This window comes from Pleurodeles waltl, chromosome 8, assembly GCF_031143425.1.
Source record: "Pleurodeles waltl isolate 20211129_DDA chromosome 8, aPleWal1.hap1.20221129, whole genome shotgun sequence".
NCBI classification, from domain to species: domain Eukaryota; kingdom Metazoa; phylum Chordata; class Amphibia; order Caudata; family Salamandridae; genus Pleurodeles; species Pleurodeles waltl.
The window spans coordinates 1,448,889,855-1,448,913,525 of NC_090447.1; the positions used below are offsets into that span (position 1 = coordinate 1,448,889,855).

At 44.3% G+C, this 23,671-nt stretch overlaps 1 protein-coding gene across 1 annotated transcript; it reads left to right on the forward strand.

Moving 5' to 3' along the window:
- The first annotated feature begins 995 nt into the window (after window positions 1-995).
- Window positions 996-19,686, forward strand: LOC138249253 (putative gastrointestinal growth factor xP1). The gene is made up of 4 exons (XM_069203224.1): window positions 996-1,130; window positions 2,305-2,436; window positions 9,365-9,463; window positions 19,589-19,686. The coding sequence occupies exons 1-3, from the start codon at window positions 1,052-1,054 to the stop codon at window positions 9,427-9,429; spliced, it is 276 nt and encodes a 91-aa protein (XP_069059325.1). The 5' UTR covers window positions 996-1,051; the 3' UTR covers window positions 9,430-9,463; window positions 19,589-19,686.
- Window positions 19,687-23,671: the final 3,985 nt, after the last annotated feature.

Consider the following 23,671-nt stretch of genomic DNA (forward strand, 5'->3'; position numbering starts at 1 on the left):
TGGTTTTTTTAACACACATTTTAATATTTCTGTCCTGCAACAGTTGCAGCCAGCCAATCAGGGCCTTGATGTTTTTCCAGATACAAGGAGGATTCTAGGAGGATCGTCAAATCCACAGATCAGATGAAAAAAAAGCATTTTTTTGCCCATGAGGGCTCCCTAAGTGACCCCTCCATCTGCCCTATGGGGTCAGGATAGCTGTATCCTGACCTCTTTTATGTTTTTACACAGCATTTTTCCCACCTCCCCAGGCAATGCGAGAAACAAACTGGCAGCTGCAACTTTTCTGTCAGCTTACGGCCAGCCAGTCAGGGCCTTGCTTTTCCTCTGAATCCGAGAAGGATCCCCGTCCCTATATATACAAATCTGGTTTTCATTTAATAACTGGAAAACTACTGAATGGATTTACACCAAATCATGAAAAGGGCACTTTCTAGACCAAGAGCTAGCTTTTGGACAAATTTGGTGTAACTCCGTCCAGCAGATCGGGCTGTAGTTGTGTTCAAAGTCCCTATGGAAATTAACATGGGGAAAACGCGTTTTGGGATGCCCCCTTTTTCTCAGCCCCCACTTGACGGATCACCCCAAAACTTTCCAGACAGCAGCTGAAATGAACATCATATTTTATTTAGGAAAGTTTGTGAAGATTTATCAACTGGTACCAAAGATATAGGCAAGTTAAAAAATGCTTTTTCAATAGAATCTAGGTCCTAACTATACCTACAGGTAACCGCCAGTAGGAAATAATGCAGCAACGTGAATGCTTTGTACACCACAATTGACTTTGAACCAAGGCCAAAAAATACAGCATGATCCAGTATCCTCATTATATAGCAAAAAGATTTGCCTGTTTGTTGTTTGTTTATGTATCATGTAACTGCTGACTTGTTTTATTAAATTATGTGGCTCACGCGAAAGAGACGCTACTTATGCACAGAAAATAAACTATATAGCAAACAGATCTGAGGATATAAAGGTGGCATAAACTTCTCAAACAGCAATCCATATTCTGAATTTGACCAAACAGATTGAATTCAGGCTACACTAAACCATGGCTCACAAGATGATCCATGTTCTTGCCCTGGCCCTTATTATAGGAGTCATCATGACAAATGTACAAGCTGCTGAGGGTAATGTATGATTCCTTTATCCATTTTCTATGGATCAGCTAACTTTGAAATCGATTAACTGAGCTGACAAACGTTTTGAAAATCAAGGTTGATTGATGTGGTTTTTGAATACCACTACATAATATTTTGTTTTTATTTTCACATACCTTTCAGAAAAGATATTGTCTTACATTATTATGTTGTGGTCTAAAGGAATCTTTTCATATATATTTGTAAACGCTCAGAACGCTAAAGACCCACTTACTTTTAGGTTGTAGTTTTTCAAGATAGGAGAGTGAAGGGATGTATTTGGCTTAAAATGTCACTGAAAGACAAAACAACATCTGAAATAAATATTAATGTCATGTTTTGAAACAATACAAACACATACGAATATTCGAATAAATGGTTTACCCCTAAAAGTTCTGTTATGTTCCAAAAGTGAAATCTATATCATAACTGTATAAACGTTTCATGGATTTTGACATTCACAGTACATATTTAAAAAAAACTCCCAGCGACTGATTCATAAAAATGGTTTCACTTGTGCAAATACAAATATCAAATTGAGTTATAACAAAAAAAAAAAGATCAAAATACCTAAGTATGAATTTCACAATAGGCACTTGTGGTGACACAACAGATGCATGCCCACAAGTGTGATGAGATATGCGCTTGAATTTGTGCAGGCAGTGATCTGACTGCAGAGTAGAGTAGACAAATAGAAATAAATCTATATGTTAAACAGGAGCAGTTTGCTCCTGTTCTTTCCAAGTAACCGGCATGCGTATTATTAATGATAAAAGGTGTTAGTTCAGGACTATTAAGTGAAACTCCATATCCAGTACAGAAAATCCTAGTTTTTCTTGTTATGTAGAAATGGTTGCAACAAATATCCACATTTTAAGCCCTTTTATACTCAGGGAAGCACTACAGCTTTGTTTGTACTTTTTTAGATGCGAGTATATCCGCTGGTCGTACATTGTACAAAATATTTATTTTCGACTTTCTCTGAATGACAGCCTTAATGTTCAGAGTAGTTGTACACTTCTTAAAAATATCTTGAACTTTCTCCTTTGTATGTTTACAATGGAACTATGTTTAATTCATCATTCACACTTTGAAGCTGAATGTCTTCTAGAACAGGAGATTAGGATGTTCTCTACTTGCTGCTTTCTTTCTTTCTTTCTTTCAGAATGCAAGGCTGAGACGAAAAACCGAATTCAATGCGGAAGTAGCCAAGATCTCAGTGAAGAGGACTGCTTGAGTGAAGATTGTTGCTATGATGAAAGCATTCCTGATGCAATTTCTTGCTTTAAAAAAACTGGTAATATATTCGGCCTTCCCACGTCTATGTCATCGTCTCAGACCGCAGTGTTTTGGGGAATGTTACAAAAAAATCTGGCTTTAAAGGTCACATAATAGACATGTACTTTTCGGATACTTTCATGAATGTGTTCCTCAAATGTGGTCATTCATACTAACTGTGGTGTTATTTCACAATACAGTTTGCATACCTAAATCCAAGTGAAGTTTGCAAAACGCTATCTACAAGAGTAAAAAAAAAATCCTGCAACCCTATGTTCTATGCATATTTGTGGTCACAAGTTGCTATTCAAATGATTATAGGTGTTACAACTCCAGATATGCAAGTTGCAATGCACAAATGGCACAATGTGAGTTGGAAATCACTTTCCAACTCACCAAATGCCCTTTGCACTGATTGCAATTAGGTAAGGGGAAGGGGGGTGGTGAAAAGGACATGTCACACATACTGAACTGCAATGGAACGCATAAATGATTCACAACCACAATATGAACCTTATACCAACTGCATAAAGGAGAAGGTGCCCCACTCATAAAGTGGAAGCTATAAATGTGCACGGTTGCCACTTATAAAAGCATACAGTGCAAAAGGGAACAACAGTTTCTCGCCAGTGCCATTCACTAAATGCCACCTTTTATTTTTGAAAGCCATTCCTTTCCCTTTAAGTAGCCCCAGGGCTAGTTAAAAAACAAGCCTGTGTAATTCCATTGGTTCTGGCTTTAATGTAGTATCATATGCAAACCCAAGCGTGCACAAATGCTATTTAAAGGCATTACTATATTAAAGCTATTCTTAATGGCTTTGCTAATGCTAGGTCTCTGAGAGTGACAAGGATTTTCAGTGTCAAAATCTAAATTATATTCTGAATTCTAAGTCACCCCATTCCACTAGCAGCAAGGTCTTTTAGGGCTTTGCTGCAGTATGGCACCATCTTTGGGCCCTTGGTTGTGGAACCAGTAAATACCTGCCTGCAATATCCTGAATACGGCACCAGTCCTGCCTGGCTCTTTTCAGATTCAGTGCAGGCCAGAACTCCCTTAAGGGAAAAATTCACATGCATCAGAATTAGTAGGTGTATGTGTGGCCACAACAACCTTCGAGGATCACACACATTTTGGAGCCTCATATAAGCACAAGCCATCTGCCCACCAGAAAGGTTCCGTATTGTTTTACTTTCATTAATACGTTGGACTATTGTGATGGAAATGTCTACTTGGGTGTGGAGTGTCTGTGTTGATTGTAACCTTGTGATTCACATGTGCTATTACTTGCACTCTGGTTGTGCTATACAGTATGTGTTTTGTGTTTGCATGTATGTGAGGTTGTGTGTGTGTGTGTGTGTGTGTGAACGACACCTACAATGCTGTTGCATGCACTGTACTAATGCTGTCCCAAATAAGGAAACCCTTCTGTATGCAATGAATATATGAAATTAAGTTCTTGGGGTGTGATATACAACGTGACAGGCCATAAACATTGTTTGCAAATTGTGCGACTATTTGTGACCTGTTCCTTATTTTATGATACAACGTATGTTCTAATATGTCGTATTGCAAAATCTACAGTTGTTGGGGGTCACAAAAGGACATGCGTAATGAATATTAATCAGGCAGGTTGCTGTTATCAACACCCTGTGATTTTCTATAAACACAGTGATAATAACCTGCAAGGAACAATAGACCACCATCCCGGTGTTTGAATTCTCAAATAGGATTTTTTTTTTTAAAGCAGCCTGTTTTCATTCATGGTGCTGCTTTAAAAAAAGTTTCCTGTTTGGGAAAACATTAAGAAAGGGTCAGGTGATCGTATATGTGTTGGTAAACCCAAATGAGTTTCTGACACACTAAAAAGCCACATTAAGGCCAGCCCAGACCAAGCTGCCACAGAATTATGAGGCCAACAATGTGCACCACACACATATTGCAACCCTTATGTTCAGCTTTATCATTTCAACTTCTAACTCTTGCCTTTGATTATTTATCAGGGTCTGGGATCAAAAATGTAAAAATATATAAAGCTGAAATACTCCTTTATTTTCCTGCAAGCTACAAATCCTAAAGCTAAAGGGCTGGAAAGCCAAAAGGAAATGAAGAAGAGTTTACTCAAACTTAGATAACGAGGCATATCACCAGTGGTGGCTGCCGTGGATATAGAGTGGTGGGGCAGCATTAATAGAATAATAAAAAAGTCACTTACCTTCTTGACTTGCCACAACGTCCTCCTCGGCTGGTGTCTACTCTCCTCAAAGCTTTGGACCTAGGAAACTGCACTAGCCAATGCTCGCCCTGCTCTCATGATGGTAAACTGCATAAGAGAACTGTCCGGATTAGAGGGGAGCGACCTCTCTCAGCGCCCTAAAGAGCACTGGAGGCCTGTGCTTTCCTTAGCCCAGCTGTCTTAAGACAGCTGGGTTACAGAAGTTTAAAATGTGCATGTCTGGCTGGCCATCGCAAGACGGGTGGCCAAATGGACATGCACATTTTAAACATAGTGCACAGCTCCCTGCTGCCACTCAGCCAAAATTGCCCTGCCCCGTCATGACACTCGGTTCAGGAAAGGTTGCTGACGGGTTGCTCAAAAATAAAATACATTTTATTGCCATTTTATTTTTCAGCTGCTCTGAGGCATTTTTTCAGCGGAGTGACGCCACTCCTGCATATCAGTGTGTAATGCTGTCATTCAAGGAAAATGTTAAAGCTGAGAAAATGTCCTCTTGGCTGAAAGAATTCGTAATTCCACCAAGCTTGTGAACATTCTGCTGTAGTGCATTTTCAACTTTAATATCACGGGCCATAAATTCATAACACCATCATCACAAGTCTATTAGTGACCCAATTCTTATGCCCAGCTCATCACTGAAATCTATCTTTGAAAGAGTCACCATGGCTCCCTCACACACATTAAACAGGAGGAATACTTGCAGACCATACCTAACAGCCACCCAACAGGTTTGCCAAATGATCCTATTCCAACATGACACTTAGATCCATTCCTTGTAGCCACACATGATATCCTCTTGACTCCTTTTAACATTTCCATAAAGAATGGCATTTTCCATAACTCTGGAATGCAGCCATTGTGATGCGTCTGCTAAGGAAGCCCGCCCTGGGAGTCAGCATTAACAATCTTAGACCCAAGTCATTCCACCTGTACATTGGCATGCTTCTAGAAAAAGTAGCCCTGCATCAGCTTCAGGTTTTTGCAGAATCTAGCAATGTAATGGATGAGCAACAGCCAAGCTTCCATCCAGGTCAAAGCACCAAGATGGATGTTGTGTTGGCCCTCGATCTTCATCAGCATATTGATTAAAGGAGAAACTGCATGCTAGTCCTCTTAAAGTTGTTGGCTGGTTTTGATTCCACTGACCACAACATCCTGCTTAAGAATCTGAAAGCAGAGGGTAACACCAGTACAGTCCTGAAGTGGATACAATCTTTCATTTCAGGGAGCTCACAAGTGGTGAATCCTCAAGCAGCTCTTTGCCCAATTGCAGGAATACAAATGCAAAAAGAACAGTTGATGGGCAGAATGCAGAACAAATCAAACATTCCGCCCCAGTCACAGATCTAGGTTTAATCCATCAGTTTTTTTGTTTGCCATGCCATTCCCGTTTGGACACAGCCATATGCAAATCAGTCTTCCCCCTGCTCCCCATGGGAACAGTCCAGCCAGAACTGCCATGCCAGGTCCTTCCTGGACCAGAAACAAGCATCCTGGGATCGGTTTCAGGGTATCACCTGCCCTGGCACTTCGGGCTGGACTGTTCTCAAGGGGAACAGGGTCAAGACTGATTTGCATATGGCTGGGTCCAAACTGAGGTGGCGTGGTGAGCAAAACAACAATGGATTAAACCCATATCTGTGACTGGGGGTCAATGTTTGCATGAAAACTATGAGGTTGTGATAATTATTACACAACTCATAATTACAAACAAACCCTGTGCAAACTCTTGTTTGTAAAGGGATCAGAATTCACCCCATCACTTGTAATGAGAATAGGTAACTTAAAGTTGGGTGCATTATCATCAGATCCCTGCTTTCCCAGAAGGGATATCATTGCTATCAAAGCAAACATCAATGCAGCAGTTACTCTGAAAGAAGACAACAATAGTTTGTTGAGCAGATGCCATGTTGCATTGGCCAGTTGTGCAAACTCTTTCATTCTCAAAGACAAACACCCAAAGTGGGGGCTTGTTTTTGAAACTTTCTGTAAGTTGTGTACATTGTTAGATTTCCTTGAGTGGGACTCCTTTGCTGTGTACTGTTGCCTGGTTAAAATTAGGCCCTCATGATAAACCCACTCTGCAGAATCCTTTGTGTGTTTGTGATTCAACAAGACAGAAGATTTCTGGCCTGATGTACGACGTGATTAAGGGGTCGCAAAAGGCGAATTTCACCTTTGGGCCTCCAAAATGGCCTCTCCCAATGTACTATCCCTGTTTTGCAAGTCTGCATGCAAATATCAACTCGCAAAATAGGGATTGTGATTCGCAATTAGGAAGGGGCATTCCAAGGGCGTACCTTCCTAATTGAGAGTCACAGGGGGATGTATGATTGTTTTGTGACCCCAATTGCAGTCAAAACAATCTCCATTACCACCTCTTTCAAACTGGTGGTAACCCATTTGGAAACTGTAAAGGGTCCCCAGGGGACCCCTTCCCTTTTGTGAAACTATGCAAAATTTGTTTTCAGAGAAGGCAGTGGTCCCAGGGACAGCTGCCTGCTCTGAAAAAATGAAAACAAAACGAAATGACTTTTCATTTTTTTGTTTGAAATGCACCTGTTATGTTATTAAAGGAAAACGGACAGCCTTTCCTAAAAAAAACTGCTTTATTTACAAGCAGTCACAGGCATGGTAGTCTGCTGTCCCCAGCAGGCCACCATACTTGTGAGTGCAGCCATTAACAATGGGGTAGCACATTGCTTCCTACCTCATGAATATTGAAGAGGTAGTTAATTTGCGATACCATTGGGAATCACAAACAGTGTGAGTTACACTGTTGTACATTTGGTTTTGCGACTCGCAATTTGCAACTTGCAAATGAGTCACACATTGTGAGTTGTAAAACTCACGGTGGTTCATCTGGCCCTTCATTCTGAGTTCCACGTCAACATTAAAATTAGGTGCAAACAGCATTTCTGTGAAACTTTAAATCAAATGTTTTGTGTAAATTGCACGTTTCCATAGATTTTTCCCCATGGCATACATTTCCGGAGATTCTAATTAAATTAAGGGGATTAACAAGTGTGGTAATGGACATACTATGTGAAAATACAGGTCACATTTTTCGCAAGTTATTTTTCATTACACTGTAGAAAACTTGTAATTGGACACAAAAAACCAACCCAGTATCATTTGCAAATGGAATTATGCTATCTGGTTTTGCAGTTAACCCCGTCATGACACTCAGAAAGAAATGGTTAGTAATATTTTAGAGGCCCTGAACAAAACAATACAAGAAATCATCATATTGCATTAAAGTAGGATCTTTTGAAAGGGTGATTTGACCTGATCGCTACAATCAGAGGCAAAAGCAGCCTGTGCAAATTGAACTTGTGGCGAGTGCTCCCAGAGTTTTTAAATCTGATTTACAGACCAGGACATAAACTTGGGAGGCAGTATTTCTGCTAGTTTTACATTCAGTATAAGCAGCAAGGCCCTCACTTCGGGGCTGATAGCAGTATTTCCCAGCCCCATCGGAATTATGAGCTCTGAGGGAACAACTCAGGAGAATTTGGCTGCAAAAAGCAACCAAAGTGTGTGGATGAAAGTGTTTTCCAAAATGAGGCATTACTGGGAGAGTCTGGGCCATAATTATTGACTGACCTGATATTTCCTCACTTCTAGTTCAGCCTTCATGATCCCACTAGTAATCCATCCACCCCCAACTCCAGCCCTCCGGACTTACAAGCACCTCTAGTATAGGTAACTCTGGAAGATCAAGTTACTGGGATAACCAACAGGCTGGCCATGATGAGAGCCTAAGCAGCATTTGATGCTCAAACACGTGCAAAAGTGCAATTTGTTCTTATCTCCTAGGAACTATTTTGAACAGGGATGTAAGCATGCACTGCACCTGATTTTTATTTATACTAGTGTGTGACTGGCTCTAATTGCCCCAGTCAGTAATGAAATATTTTGTTTCACTGCATGCCTCATTTTTCAGTTGTTTCAATAAATCAATCATTATTTGTATAGCACGACTTATCACCCCAGGGGTTCTCCAGGCGCTGAGGTCTAGTGAGCCTTAGTGAAGGAGACAGGTCTTGAGTCCCTTCCTGAAGTCAGAGAGTGAAAGAGAGGTTCGGAGGTGGAGTGGGAGGTCATTCCAGAACTTGGCGGTGAGGTAGGAGAGAGAACAACCTTGAATGCGGCTCTGCTGAATACGGGTGACGCGTGCAAGGGCGATGGAACGAGATCAGAGTTGTCTGGCCGGATGGTGGGTGGTGTTTCCTGTTGCCTAAGGCGCACCCTCAACATACGCCCATTGACCTTTACAATGGGTTTCGTGTGGTGTTCTGAATAAAGGGTTCATGGAAGTTTGGAAAGGGAGCTGCCTGGAATGTTGCAACAGGATGGGAGATGGGACTTCTATTATACCATTTGCTGCGGCTGTACGGAAGAAACATCTTCTGTGCATAGTAAAGCAGCTCACCTCCCACCTGTATGTCTTCATCTCTACAGGCTTAGTTTGTTCAATCTTACTTTCTCAGTTTTCAGAATAGATTGAAAGACAATATTGTTAAATATCCCCTCCTTCTCTGATACCATTGAATATGCCAGGGTCTGTTTTAAGACTGAATCTTTTCCCGTCTCAGCAATTCTACTTGATATTCCTATGATTTAGTTTCACTCGATCTGCTTTTTATAAGAGCCACAAAATATGAGATAACCTATTCAAAGCTCTTATTTCTGTGTATATAAATAGGTTCTCCAAGCCGTCGCACTACTACAAAGAGGAGAACAACCACCAGGAGAAGGAGGCCTGGCTAAATGTGTGGCTTCTTGGATCACTCTTTTCAGCCTGGTAAGAATGGGTTAACTCAATAAAGCATTAGGTAGGCATATGTGATTATACTGAATATACAGTATCAAGCCATATACTTCTCTCTATGCGGTGTTATATTCACATTTCTAGAGAATTACATTGTAAAAATGATTTTAGTGTTAATGAAGCTGTAAGGCTAGGATTACTCTCGTGTGATTTAATATTTCTAACTTTGGCACGATTTACAAAAAAAAACAGCAATAAATAGGACAATTTGTAAAAGTCATTAATGCAGATTTTATTGGTTGCTCTATTCTTAGGGACTGCACGGGTAATTCTGTACCTGAAACTAAAGATACATTGGTTTTTGGCAGTGCTTAATTCGTAAATAAAAAGGTGCCGTTGCCCAAAGCCCTCCTCTTAAACACGTGGCTGCTGCAGTTAAATGAGTGAGCGTGGAATACTGAGGCGGCGTAATCCTGATGCCATCTTGGGCCTCTTCAATCCATATAAAGCCACTCCCTGCCCCTTCAGCTCACTCTTGAAGCTTTCTAACGTCTTCCTTTGTGATGCTTTTTAGTTTTTTCTTCCTCCGTATTTCCCATATGTGTCTTTTGCTCACAGCAAATGTTTGAGGCAGAAGAATAAGCCCGGGCCCTCAAAAATAAGTGCCGGTGCTCAGCAATGGAAACAACAAGCACAAATTAAGCACTGGTTTTTGGATGTTCTTGGTTGCAGAATTACCACACTCTTACTTGTTTTCCGCTGATGAATCTGAAACTATTGCAGAAAATGGTGTTTCTTTGGTAAAGTAGACATGCAGTTTCAAAGCTGTGGGTTGCTGTGTTTCTCTACATCTGGTGAAATGGTTTCACAGAAAACTGTGAGGGTGTGGTTTTGCCACACATTCCGGAATCGCGATTCAGGTGAACATTTCTCTTGCTTTTCCAATGATAAATTATCAAAAGGATCATAATGGCGGCAGAAATGGGAAATCTGCAGGAATGAGTCATGCAGAATTGTGACTTTGCACAATTAACCTTTTTCAAACATAGAAATGTTTTTTTTACACCTCGAAACACATTCTCCATTGTCCCCTTTGATTATGGAGCGTTTTCTTCAGTTTCAAACACTAGAGAGGCATGTACTCCTGCTTTTCTCAAGGTGGGAAATTGCTTGACTTGTACAAGATGGCCCACTCTAAAACAGCTCTATCCATAACTTCACAACAATTAAACATCCTCTTTGAAGATTACTGTTGAAATATACGTTTCAAACACCTGTTTTGCAACCCAACATATACCTTGGCCAGATAATGCACTGATCACACACAACAAAAGCTGTCACTCTCCTTACCTGTGGTATCGGGGATGGGCGGCACCGTCCCCGACCCGGTAGCATGATGTGCGCGCGGTGTAAGAAATTTGAGCCGACACCGTTTTATTATAGGACCGCGTGGTCAGGTGCGGCTTAATCGCTTTGCCTCGAGCGATTCAGCGCGTCCTTGCTCCGGTCGCAGCACTCCCTGTGTTGCCCCGACCACGCCTTCTTTATTTTATACCCTCGGGCCGGAGCCCGAGGGGTAAACCACTACAAACATAAATAGAGGGGAGGCGAGGAACCCCTCCAACATCCGGGCATTGCCTGAGTTGGGCACACTCAGGCAACCCCGTACACTCCTGCGTGTCGACTGACCAGTTTCGTCACTGGTCAGTGACACTACATTCCTCCAAAAATGTATAAACAACAAACAAGACATTATGATGTGGCAAATAGTTACACTTTGCAGAGATGGACACGCAGACGTGTGGAAGGGCGGGGATTGCTACGTAAATTGTACTTGGTTGCATCCATCCGGCCCTGGGTCGAACATGATTCAAGAACCGTGACCGGAGGGCCACTCTGCTTCTGACCTGGCAACTCATCTCGGTGAACACTTGGCAAGAGATTAGAATCACACTCATCAGCTGGCAACGATGGGGACTCATCATCCTCGCCACACACCTTGCCTTGGGGATCATTGCCCGTAGGGTGGTATCTCCGGAATGGGGACACAGTCCGGGTGACAGTTTCCTGCCCTCGCTGAGCCACGACGGCAGTTCCCTTTCGGTGAATGATGGTCCATGGGATAGTGTCAAAAGGCATGCGGAACTTGCTTCCTGGTAAAACGTGCTTCAACAACACCTGATCACCTACCGTGAGGTCAGACGAAACAGCCTTCCGCCTTAAGCTGGCCCGCTGGTTGGTTGCACGCCTTCGGTCCTGAACGTGATTGCGGTCTAGTGCAGGTGGACCCCACGAGGGGTGATGAGGAATAGTGTCAGTAAAAACCCTCCCAAACGCAACATGACTCGGCGCTCTGTTTGTGGTAGATTGAGGCGTTTGTCGGTAATTGCGTAGAAAAGAGAATACAGCATAATTCACAGCTTGACCACCCGCAACGGCGATGCGGATTACTTTGTTGAGAGTCCGCATGAATCTCTCCACCTCACCGTTGGCTTGGGGCCAGCGGGGAGTGATTCGTCGATGACGAGTGCCAATACTGCCCATGTAGTCCGCTAGTTCACGGCTCTGGAATGGTAGACCATTGTCTGTCTTGATTTCAGTTATCAAACCATGGGTGGCCATGGCTTTTTCTAGACCCGATATCACAACATCCTCCGTGAGGGCTGGAATGATCTCCACTTCGGGGTATTTGGAGAAGTCATCTATTAGGACCATGGTATGGCAGCCATCAGGTAGGCTCCCGAAATCGAGGCTAGCGGACATCCAGGGTCTGTCCGGGGAGGGTTCGGTCTCAATGGGGGCAGGCCTGCTTGGTTCCCCGTGGCTTGACACCATATGCAGGACCTCACCAACTTCTCAACGTGTTCGCCCATGAGGGGGAACCACACCTTAGATCGCAGTCGCCCTTTGGTTTTGACCATACCCTGGTGGCCGTTGTGGGCCAAATCAACGGCTCGAGCTGTGAGGGCTGACGGGATGACTAGGCGAGTACCCCTCAGTACACACCCTTCGGCATCTGTGGTGAGCTCATCCCTGACGCTGTACAGACTCCCTATGACCGTTGAGACTCTCTGGTCAACAGCAGCAATTGTTTCTTCAAAACGTGCCATTGATTATTTCTCATGGCTGCAATGACCTTTTGGAGGCAGTCGTCACTTTGAGTTGCTTGCACAACTTCACCCACTGACATGGGCATTGGCCGGGACCGATCCATGATGTACCTCACGTATTGCTCGGTCTCCCGGGCCTCCTCAACTTCAGCAGCCGACGCTGCTCGGGGATGCCTCGACAGGTAATTAGCGGGATTCTCGGATCCCGGACGGTATTCTAACTGGCAGTGATAGTCTTGCAACTGCAACATCCATTTCTCTATTCTTGGCGGAGGTTTGGAGGCGGTGCCATTGAAGAGGGGGAGTAAGGGCTTATGGTCTGTGGTCACAATGAATGGACGGCCGTAGACATAGATGTGATAGTGGTTGCAGCCCCAGTACACTGCGATGGCTTACTTCTCTATCTGCGAATATCGCTGCTCAGTCTCCGTGAGCGACCAACTGGCGTGTGCGACTGGGGCCCACATCCCCTCCATTTGTTCCTGTAGCAAAACTGCACCTAATCCCTTCGGCCCTGCGTCGACAGCGATTTTTATGTTTCTTTTAGGATCTAAATACACCAATGTGGTTTCGCTGGATAGGGCCTCCTTAATAGCTTCAAAAGCTGCCTGCTCTTCGGCCTCCCATTGCCAGGGCTCAGCGGCTTTCTTAAATCTCCGTAGGGGCTGGGAGACGTTAGACAAGTCTTTAATGAATCGGCCGCAATAATTGACCATGCCGAGGAAGCTTCAGACCTCTGTTATATTCGTGGGGGGAGACGCGTTCTTGATGTCCTCTACATTGGCTGGATCTGTAGCAACACCATCGGCTGAGAAGGTGTAGCAAAATTTTTTTATCTTGTCCTTGAGAAACTCGCACTTGCGGCGGTGCAGGGTGAGTCCGGACTCTTGGATGCGCTGCAGGACACTTTTGAGGCGAGAGTGGTGTTCTGCAATAGTGGGTGCTTGAACAAGAATATCATCGCTGACATTGATGGTTCCGAGTAGATCAGCCAGCAGTTCTTGGATGACGTTCTGGAACACTTCCGTGGCACTCGATATCCCAAAGTTCAGCCGTTTGTACCTCCGCAGCCCTACGTGCGTGGAAAAAGTTGTGATGTGCCTGGAGTCTTTTGCTAGTACCAGCTGGTGGTTCCCCGACCTAAGGTCAAGCTTCGATAACCAATGTGATTCGCTAAGCTCTCCCAGAATGTCATCAATGGTAGGGGTCAGGTGTCTTTCTTGCTTGATGGCGGCATTGGGGAGACACATGTCCACACAGATGCGGACTTCCCCTGGTTGCTTGAGTTTACGGGCTACCACAATGGGTGAGACCCACGGGGTGGGTCCTGTGACCTTTTCGATGATGCCGGCCTTTTCGAGGTGATCTAGTTCTTTTTCCACTTGTGGCTGGAGGTGAAATGCGACTCGTCGATGCCGGAGGGCTATTGGCTGCACCGTCTCGTCGATGTGGAGCTTGATATCACGATCACGGAGACAGCCGATTCCTTGCAATATTCCTGTGTACTTCGCCAGTAGTTCGGTTATGGATTCATGATGGATGCTGAACGCAAACGTGACTATTTCCAGCTCTTCAGCAGCCTTACAGCCCAGTAGCATTCCTTGTCCCTCCTCGGTCACGTAGACTTTTGCTGGGATGGATCGGGAACCGTGGGTGAGGGTGGTTTGAAACATGCCCTTCAGGGCCAGTGGGGTGTTTTGTCCATATGCATAGACTTTCACACTTGCCTTCGTTAGCGTTGGGGTTGGTATCATCCGGCAGTGTTCCTCCACTGCTAGGAGGTTGATGGACGCTCCTGTGTCTACTGCTGCAATTGTCTCATGGTGCCCATTCAAATCTGGCATCTTGGCAGTTTGGCCTTCCGCGAGTGGGTGTGTTTAACCATGAAAAGGGCATGAACTACGTGTAACATGTCCATGTCACTTCCCGGCTCTAACTTATTGGACGTTGTACTTTCGGTTGCAACGTTGACTGATGCGTTCCCCGGTCTGCTCCTTTTGGACCTGCAGACCTTTGCAAAATGGTTTGTTTTCCCACAGCTGGAGCATATCTTGCCTCTCGCAGGGCACTCTGAGGGTTTGTGTGGGATCCCCCGCAGTACCCACATTGCCTGGTCTGAGTCTCGTTTGGCCGTTGTTTGGGCCGGTTCGCGGGCGCCATGATTGCGTTGGCTACCTCTTCTTTTATGGGTCGCTGTAGGGCTGCTTCTATGTGTGATGCGCAAGTCTGTGATAGTTCTTTGGTACGCCCCATTTGCAGGATGTCCGGCAGGGGCTTTCCCGACTCTTCTAGAATGCGTTCTCTGAGTTCCAAAGAAGCACACCCTTGTATGAGTTGTCCCCTCACCTCCTCCGTCTCGTCGGTGAACCGGCAGGTGCTGGCTAATTCCCTCAGTCTCATGTGGAACGCGTCCAGTGACTCTTCTGTTTGTTGTCTAGCCTGCCTGAATATGAACCTCTCATAGTCGGTGTTGACCATTGGCTCGAAGTGCCTGTTTAATACAGCTATCAGCGTTGCATGCGTTTTTGGTGCATCTTCTATGAGGTTTTTTGATATTTTGTATATGCCTCTCGCTCCTATGTGGATGAGCAAGACGCATTTCTGATAATTTGCTACTTTGGTGGCTTCGAAGAAAGGTTGTACTCTTTCTACCCACTCTTTCCATCTAGGTGCTTGAGTAGACGGGGCCCTTTCTACGATGAATGGCTCAACTGGGGGGATAGCCGACATGGTAGCTGGGTCAGACAGGTGGTTACTCCCTTTTATTATATATATATGTATATATATATTTTTTTATTTTAAACTGCTATTCTTGCAGGATTTAGGTGTTCCAGAGTACTCACAGTTCCTTGCTTTGTGTTTCCTTCAGGGTGGGGAGCCAGAAAGGAGGGGCCGGTGGGAGGGATGTGATTTTGGAGCTGGGGCCCACAGGAGACCGCACGAGCACCGCGTAGAGTGCGGCCGCCGCTCTGCAGTACCTGTATCAGGTGTCCAGATCACGGCCGCTGCACGAGCACTGTGTTAATTGAGGCCACAGCAGGCGATTTGCAGGGTGGAGCAGCCACCTTCGTCGCCAATGTGGTGTCAGGGATGGGCGGCACCGTCCCCGACCCGATAGCGCGATGTGCGCGCGCTGTAAGAAATTAGAGCCGACACGGTTTTATTATAGGACTGCGTGGTCGGCTGTGGCTTAATTGCTTTGCCTCGAGCGATCTGGCGCGTCCTTGCTCCTGTCGCGGCACTCCCTGTGCTGCCCGGACCACACCCTCTTTATTTTATACCCTCGGGCCGGAGCATTGGCATTGCCTGAGTTGGGCACACTCAGGCAACCCTGTACACTCCTGCGTGTCGGCTGACCGGTTTCGTCACTGGTCAGCAACACTACATTACCCACTCTTAAAAAACCTGAACTCCAAAGCCCCAGTGTCATAGACACAATCCACAGAAGCTATCACAACTCTCGCTCAGGGAGTCCTTTGCACAATTCTGCTTTTAGGTTCCAACAGAAAGAAGTGTCGATCAGCTGTTAAAGACTGTGTGCACCACCGTTACGAGAACACTTGGCACAGCAGTTTCACAGAAAAAAGTAACATTTCTTGGCACATCTAATAGGTGATAACACTTCGATTTTAGAACAGGAAAAGGTGAGGAATGCTCCTGGAGTGCATATAGAGAATATTCTGGAATATCAGAGGCAACCTCAAGTTCTATAAAAGGAGCTACATATTTTTTTATGAAATCCATACCAGCCACCATGCCACTTCTTTTAATGGGCAAATAATGCATTCAGCGGGCAATACAATTTTGCATGGGGATGATGTAACTGAGAGAAATAGGTACTATCTAGAAGCCGCCACTTCATTTACTTCTCAAAACTTACCATGTCCCAAGTAATATACTGAGAAAATTAAAACATCTAATCTCGTGGTTGCACTAAGCGTGGCAGAAACCATTAAAGACCTCCACATTACATTAGCATCTGACATATTGGAAATAAATGCTGCATTTTTTAGTAGGCCATAGCACCTTAGGAGCAAATTTATGCCATGCTGAAGAAACAAAAACTGGTTACAAAATGTTTAGCAAAAAAAGATCATATCCATAATGCTGTTCTTGAGAGCAATTAGGCAAGGAAAGGTCATATAGCAGCTCTGACACTAAGTGGAACCCTGGGCTGGGACTGCCAGACAAATGTCTGGCCCCTTATATGAACCAATTCTGCTTTTTCTGACCTTAAAGATAATCTCTTGTTGTCTCTTGCTATTGGACAATCTGATGTTTTACTCTTTCTTGACCAATTGGCCGCATTTGACAGTGGACAATGCGCTTCTTTTGAAGCTGCATTAAAAATGCTTTTGAATTTCAGAGACTGCCCTAAGATGGATTCGATCATTCCTGTCACACCCCTGTCAACTACCAATTGCCATGGCCAACTCATTGATCAAATACACTCTACGTCGTCCTAATTTGTGGTTGCGTCATTCCCAAAAAGTGAAAAATGGAGCAATCTACATTGATCTGCACCTCATCTGCCTCAAAGCAAATTGCAGCTGCCTTGATTAGTACCAACTTTCAAATCATGTTGCCAAGAATGGTGCTCTCAAGCCTGCAAATGGACAAGAATGTGAACTTTAATAATACTCTTGTATACCCCTGACAGGAATATTGCAACACAGTTTACAGGGGGGAACGAAAAAATGAAATACAAACCTACATGATTAGGGAGATTTTTTTTAGAGCTGAGGTGATATGACCTCAATACTTTAGTGCAAATTGAGCCTAGACGCTTATTTCTGGAATCTCTGGAGTTTAGATTTTTTTTCCACACCATGTAAAGGCTATGGTGCAATATTCTAACCTAGGTAACACAAGATCCTTATTACATGGCAGTATGTTCTTGAATGATGACAGGTTGTGTAATGTTCTCATGAAAGTGGACTTGCTTCCCACTACATTTTCAGCAATATTCATGGTTTATAAATTCTGAACTAGCACTCAATTCAGAGAGTGCAAGCAATATAGAGGTGAAATTCTAATGGAGGCAATGCCCACATTTATTGAATATACAGATCTTCCGCCTGAAACACACCTCTGTTTCTTTCACCCCTATGTGGAGTAGGTCCCCCCTGCCAACTTTCCCATTCCTCTTACCAGAACATTTTGCCTGCAGCTGCCCCCGATTTCCATATTTCACTATCTCTTTTGAATCAACCCAACCCTCTCTTGTTGTAGTGCTCTTTTTTCATCACAGATCTCTCTGTCTCCATTGGTTTGTTGCTAGCTTCGTGCCGTGCCATGTAATTCTAGTTACATACATACTTACATACATTCAACAATCCCCAGAAGACTGCCACTCACACCAAAGACTTGGACACCCTTTTAGACTTCACCAACCTCACCTCTCCTCTCCTCTTCTGCAGCCTGAGCCCTACTAATTGCACAATACGGAGATGGAGGGGATTCGCCCTCTCCATGCGGAGTTATTGGGAGTGGCACAATGGCAGGGTGCAAGATGTGCAACACAGCAACCTCGTGGTCACTGCATCATAGCTTGAATTGTACACCTTTCAAGGGACCTTATCAATCCCTTCAAAGTGTGCAGTGAGAAGACCAACACCCACCATGGTACAGGAAGTTGATGGAGGCATATTTTGGAGCAGGCAGGACGCGGTCTGAGCTGATAACAGATACTATTAGAGTTAGATTAGTGCCTGGGGGCAGGCAGAAAGAAAGAGCTCAGAATAAAGAGGTGGAGAGATGGGAAGGTTAGGGTAAGAGCAGTACAGACAATGACATTATTGAAGATGGAGATGAGGCAGTCTGCCTCTGGTGCGGGCACCCGTGAAAGAAGGGAAGGACAGTCAAATGTTGAATTGTTGAAGCTAAAGTGGGTAGTAGGACATGCTTTAAGAATATGGACATTAATAAAAGGAGGTGGGGGTCTGGAGTTCCTGTAGGGGCAGGAACTGTTTAGTGCAGTGGTTCCCAATTTGTGTTCCGGGGACCCATGGGGGTCCATAAAGCACCCTCAGGGAGTCAGAAACTGCTTAGTAAATTAAATATTAACATATTAATAAAGGGTATATAAGTGTTTATGAATAAAGTGGCTCAATATCCAAATGAAAATTTTAAAACACACTACAAATGTCAAGGAATTAAAAATTGAAAGCTAAAAATTAAATTAGTATCCTCAGATTAAGTCATGGGAGCAGTGTACTCACATCAAACACAACATGGCATGGATTAGTTGTGGCTCCAATTAAATTTAGAAAAGCTCCAACCTTCCTATTAAATGTACATTTTTGTAATTTATATTTGCAAATTAAATAAAATGTGTTATCATTTGTGTATGTTTGATGAATGTTTGTTTCTGTATTTTTTGTGTATTGTTTTGCGTTTTACCAACAGTGTTTAGGCTGGGGTACCTGGCTTCCAGTAATAACTCAGTGGGGAGTCCCCAGATTCCAATAATGAGTCGGGGGTCGCTAGGTTCCAGTAATGATAAAGTGGGGGTCCACAGAAGTCAAAAGGTTGGGAACCACTGGATTAGTGGAAGGTGAGATTAGAAATCTTTTTAGGGGATTAGAATGCGTTGCTAAACTGAAGGTTTGTAGAAATTGTGGGTGCTGCTTGCTTCCAATAAAGCAGCCCTTTCCACATAAGACTAGCTGGTATGGTCCCTCTCTCAAAGACTCCAACAAGACTGATTGTTGATAAAATGAATAGTTGCAGACCTTTGCCTCATTAGCGTCCTTAACATTGCCTGGCATCGCGCTTATGGTCCGGAAATCAATCAGAGCAATAGAGCTGCAACTCACTTTAGAAGTATTTTACATATTTAAAATCAGACGTCAGTGACACTATGTTTAAGTCCAATTGTCCGCTGATTGCACTAATACAGCAGTTAAACCGCATCTACACAGCTATCACTACTCTCCAATAGGTTGTGCACAAACTAAAATACCTAATATGTTTTGTTCTCAAGAAAGGTTCCATAGGATGGTCTATTGGTGCCAGCTAATTATTTTCCTTTTTATTTTTTTCGCAGATTTCCTTGATGTATATCGGAAACGAGACGAGGCTGTTAATGTCTACCAGCTTTTCCCGATTTTATTGGCTGGCTTATTAAATAAAATCGCAAATTGAGTTCTAGTCTGAGTGTGTTTTATTGGAATGCTTCTCATCCACATGGATGTAAGCCCAAGACCAACTATTCGTTGTTCCTCGATTACTTAATCTTAATTGTGACTTTGATTTCTTTGTGCCTCACTCGCTTTCTTTTGTTTTTGGTTGGCGACATCAACCAAGCATTTAAAGTGAGGTTGGTATGCTGTGTATATTATGCAAGCCACCACAACGACCCATGCCCACATTTCCAAGGTCATGGTACTGAATTGATCTTCTAGCAGTTGCACAATGGAACATCTATTTATCCAAAAAAACAGTTACCTATTATAATCTAATGGTGTGCACATGTTTTCACAGTGGAATTCTTGTAACACACCAGGTAGTGCACGTGCAAAAGTAGAGCAATGTAAAAGTTAAGAAGACCCCGAATCTTGCTAAACTATCAACTCAGCTTTATTTTTGAGTGCCATACTGTAGGAAAGTACCATCTTCCCTGGAATGTTACCCCCATTTTTACTTGTGTTTATATTTGTTTTTGCCTGTGTCACTGGGATCCTGCTAGCCAGGACCCCAGTGCTCATAAATTGTGCCCTGTATGTGTTCCCTGTGTGGTGCCTAACTGTATCACTGAGGCTCTGCTAACCAGAACCTCAGTGTTTATGCTCTCTCTACTTTTAAAATTGTCACTGCAGGCTAGTGACTAATTTTACCAATTCTGATTGGCACACTTGAACACCCTTATAATTCCCTAGTATATGGTACATAGGTACCCAGGGTATTGGGGTTCCAGGAGATCCCTATGGGCTGCAGCATTTCGTTTGCCACCCATAGGGAGCTCAGACAATTCTTACACAGGACTGCCACTGCAGCCTGAGTGAAATAACGTCCACGTTATTTCACAGCCATTTTACACTGCACTTAAGTAACTTATAAGTCACCTATATGCCTAACCCTCACTTAGTGAAGGTTGGGTGCAAAGTTACTAAGTGTGAGGACTCCCGGGCACTAGCCGAGGTGCCCCCACATTGTTCAGGGCAATTCCCCCGGACTTTGTGAGTGTGGGGACACCATTACACGTGTGCACTACATATAGGTCAATACCTATATGTAGCGTCACCATGGTAACTCTGAACATGGCCATGTAACATGTCTAGGATCATGGAATTGTCACCCCAATACCATTCTGATATGGGGGGCACAATTCCATGCATCCCCGGGGCTCCAGCTTAGAGCCCGGGTACTGCCAAACTAGCTCTACGGGATTTTCTCTGCAGCTACCGCTGCTGCCAACCCTCAGACAGGTTTCTGCCCCCCTGGGGCCGGAGCAGCCCAGTTCCAGGAAGGCAGAACAAAGGATTTCCTCTGAGAGAGGGTGTTACACCCTCTCTCTTTGGAAATAGGTGATAAGGGCCTGAGAGGAGTAGCCGCTGCTGGCCTCTGGAAATGCTTTGAAGGGCACAGACGGTTCAGGGATCTCCCAGCTCCTGCTCTGGCTTGAAACTGGACAAAGGAAAGGGGAGTGGCTACTCTCCTGTCCATCACCACCCCAGGGGTGGTTCCCAGAGCTCCTCCAGTGTGTCCTGGACCTCTGCCATCTTGGAAGCAGAGGTGTGAAGGCACAATGGAGAACTCTGAGTGGCCAGTGTCAGCAGGTGACGTTAGAGACCCCTCCTAATAGGCTCTTACCTGGTTAGGTAGCCAATCCTCCTCTGAGGGCTATTTAGGGTCTCTCCTGTTGGTTTCTCTTCAGATAACGAATGCAAGAGCTCACCAGAGTTCCTCTGCACTTCTCTCTTCGACTTCTGCCAAGGATCGACCGCTAACTGCTCCAGGACGTCTGCAAAACTGCAACAAAGTAGCAAGAAGAATACCAGCAACATTGTAGCGCCTAATCCTGCTGGCTTTCTCGACTTTTTCCTGGTGGTGCATGCTCTGAGGGCTGTCTGCCTTCACCCTGCTCTGGAAGCCAAGAAGAAATCTCCTGTGGGTCGACGGAATCTTCCCCCTGCCAACACAGGCACCAAACTTCTGCATCACCGGTCCTCTGGGTCCTCTCTCATCCTGACGAGCGTGGTCCCTGGAGCACAGGAGCCAGATCCAAGTGACTCCGACAGACCAGTGGTCCTTCTGTCCAAATTTGGTTAAGGTAAGTCCTTGTCTCCCCACGTCAGACAGTAATCCTGTGTACTATGTGATCTGCAGCTGCTAGGGCTTCTGTGCACTTTTGCAAGACTTACTTCATGCACAGCACAGCCCAGTTCCCCAGCACTCTGTCCTGCATTGCCCAACTCGCTGAGTTGACCTCCGACTTCGTGGGACCCTCTTTTGTTGTGCTGAGACAACTGCTGTGCTCAAATTACCTGAATGCCTGTTCAGGTGCTTCTGCGGATGCTGCCTGCTTCTGCGTGGGCTCTCTGTATTGCTGAGCGCCCCCTCTGTCTCTTCCTCCAAGCAGCAACCTCCTGGTGCTTCCTGGGCCCTGCCAGCACCCATAATCTCTAACCACGACTCTTGCAGCTAGGAAGGTTTGTTTGCGGTCTTTCTGTATGGAAACAACTCTGCGTCCTTCAGCACGCCATGGGACATCTTCTGGCCAAAGGAAAAGTTCCTGGCACCTTCCGTTGTTGCAGAATCTTTGGCTTCTTCCACCCAGAGGCAGCCCTTTTGCACCTTCATCCGGGGTTTAGTGGGCTCCTAGCCCCCCTGGACACTTGCGTGACTCTTGGACTTGATCCCCTTCCTTTGCAGGTCCTCAGGTCCAGGAATACGTCTTCAGTGCTTTGCAGTCAGTTGTTGTCTTTGCAGAATCCCCTATATCAACTTTACTATCTTATTGGGGTAGTAGGGTAACTTTACTCCTACTTTTCAGGGTCTTGGGGTGGGGTATCTTGGACACCCTTAGTATTGTCTTACACTCCCAGCAACCCTCTACACACTACACTAGGCCTGGGCTCCATTTGTTGTTCACATTCCACTTTTGGAGTATGTGGTTTGTGTTGCCCCTAGGCCTATTGTCTCCTATTGCATTCTATTGTGTTCCACAGTGTTTGCACTACTTTTCTAGGTGTTTTACTTACCTGATTTTTGGTTTGTGTGTATATTTTGTGTATTTTACTTACCTCCTAAGGGACTGTATCCTCTGAGATACTTTTGGCATATTGTCACTAAAATAAAGTACCTTTATTTTTAGTAACTTTGAGTATTGTGATTCTTGTGATATAGAGCTATATGATATAAGTGGTATAGTAGGAGCTTTGCATGTCTCCTAGTTCAGCCTAAGCTACTCTGCTATAGCTACCTCTATCAGCCTAAGCTGCTAGAACACTACTAATCTACTAATAAGGGATAACTGGACCTGGCACAAGGTGTAAGTACCATCAGGCACTCAATATAAGCCAGGCCAGCCTCCTACACATATGAGCTGCATTCATGAACACTCATGTTAATAGAGTGTCTGGGCTCGTTTTCAACATGTTCAGTGATGAGTCAACTTCCAATTTTATATCAAAACTGTGTCATTTTTATCTTATAGTTCAGTATTACTTTCGTCAGTGTTTCACTACTATCCAGAACACATCACTATAAAATGGAAAATAAACAAATTTGTGATAATTAGCTGAACAAGAACAAGGTCTTGCAGGTTGCTGTTGCCTGATTGACATTTCAAACCCTCATTGCTCCTCCCTTATTGCATGTGATAATCTGGAAAGAAACATACAAACTGCTCACTACCAGATAGTGTACGAAAAACTCATATTGTTCAGTATTAAACTAAACATATCCCACAGATGAAGCAAATGTGTTAAAATGTGACAAGATAAAAAACAGCTTCTTGAACTATTAAACATACATTTGAAGCATCCATACAAGAGAGAAATCTAAGGCCCTCATTACGACCCTGGCAGTCGGTTATAAAGTGGCGGTAATACCAGCAACAGGCTGGCGGTAACTACCGCCAAATTATGACGATGGTGGTGATATCACTGATAAACAGCCAATGTAC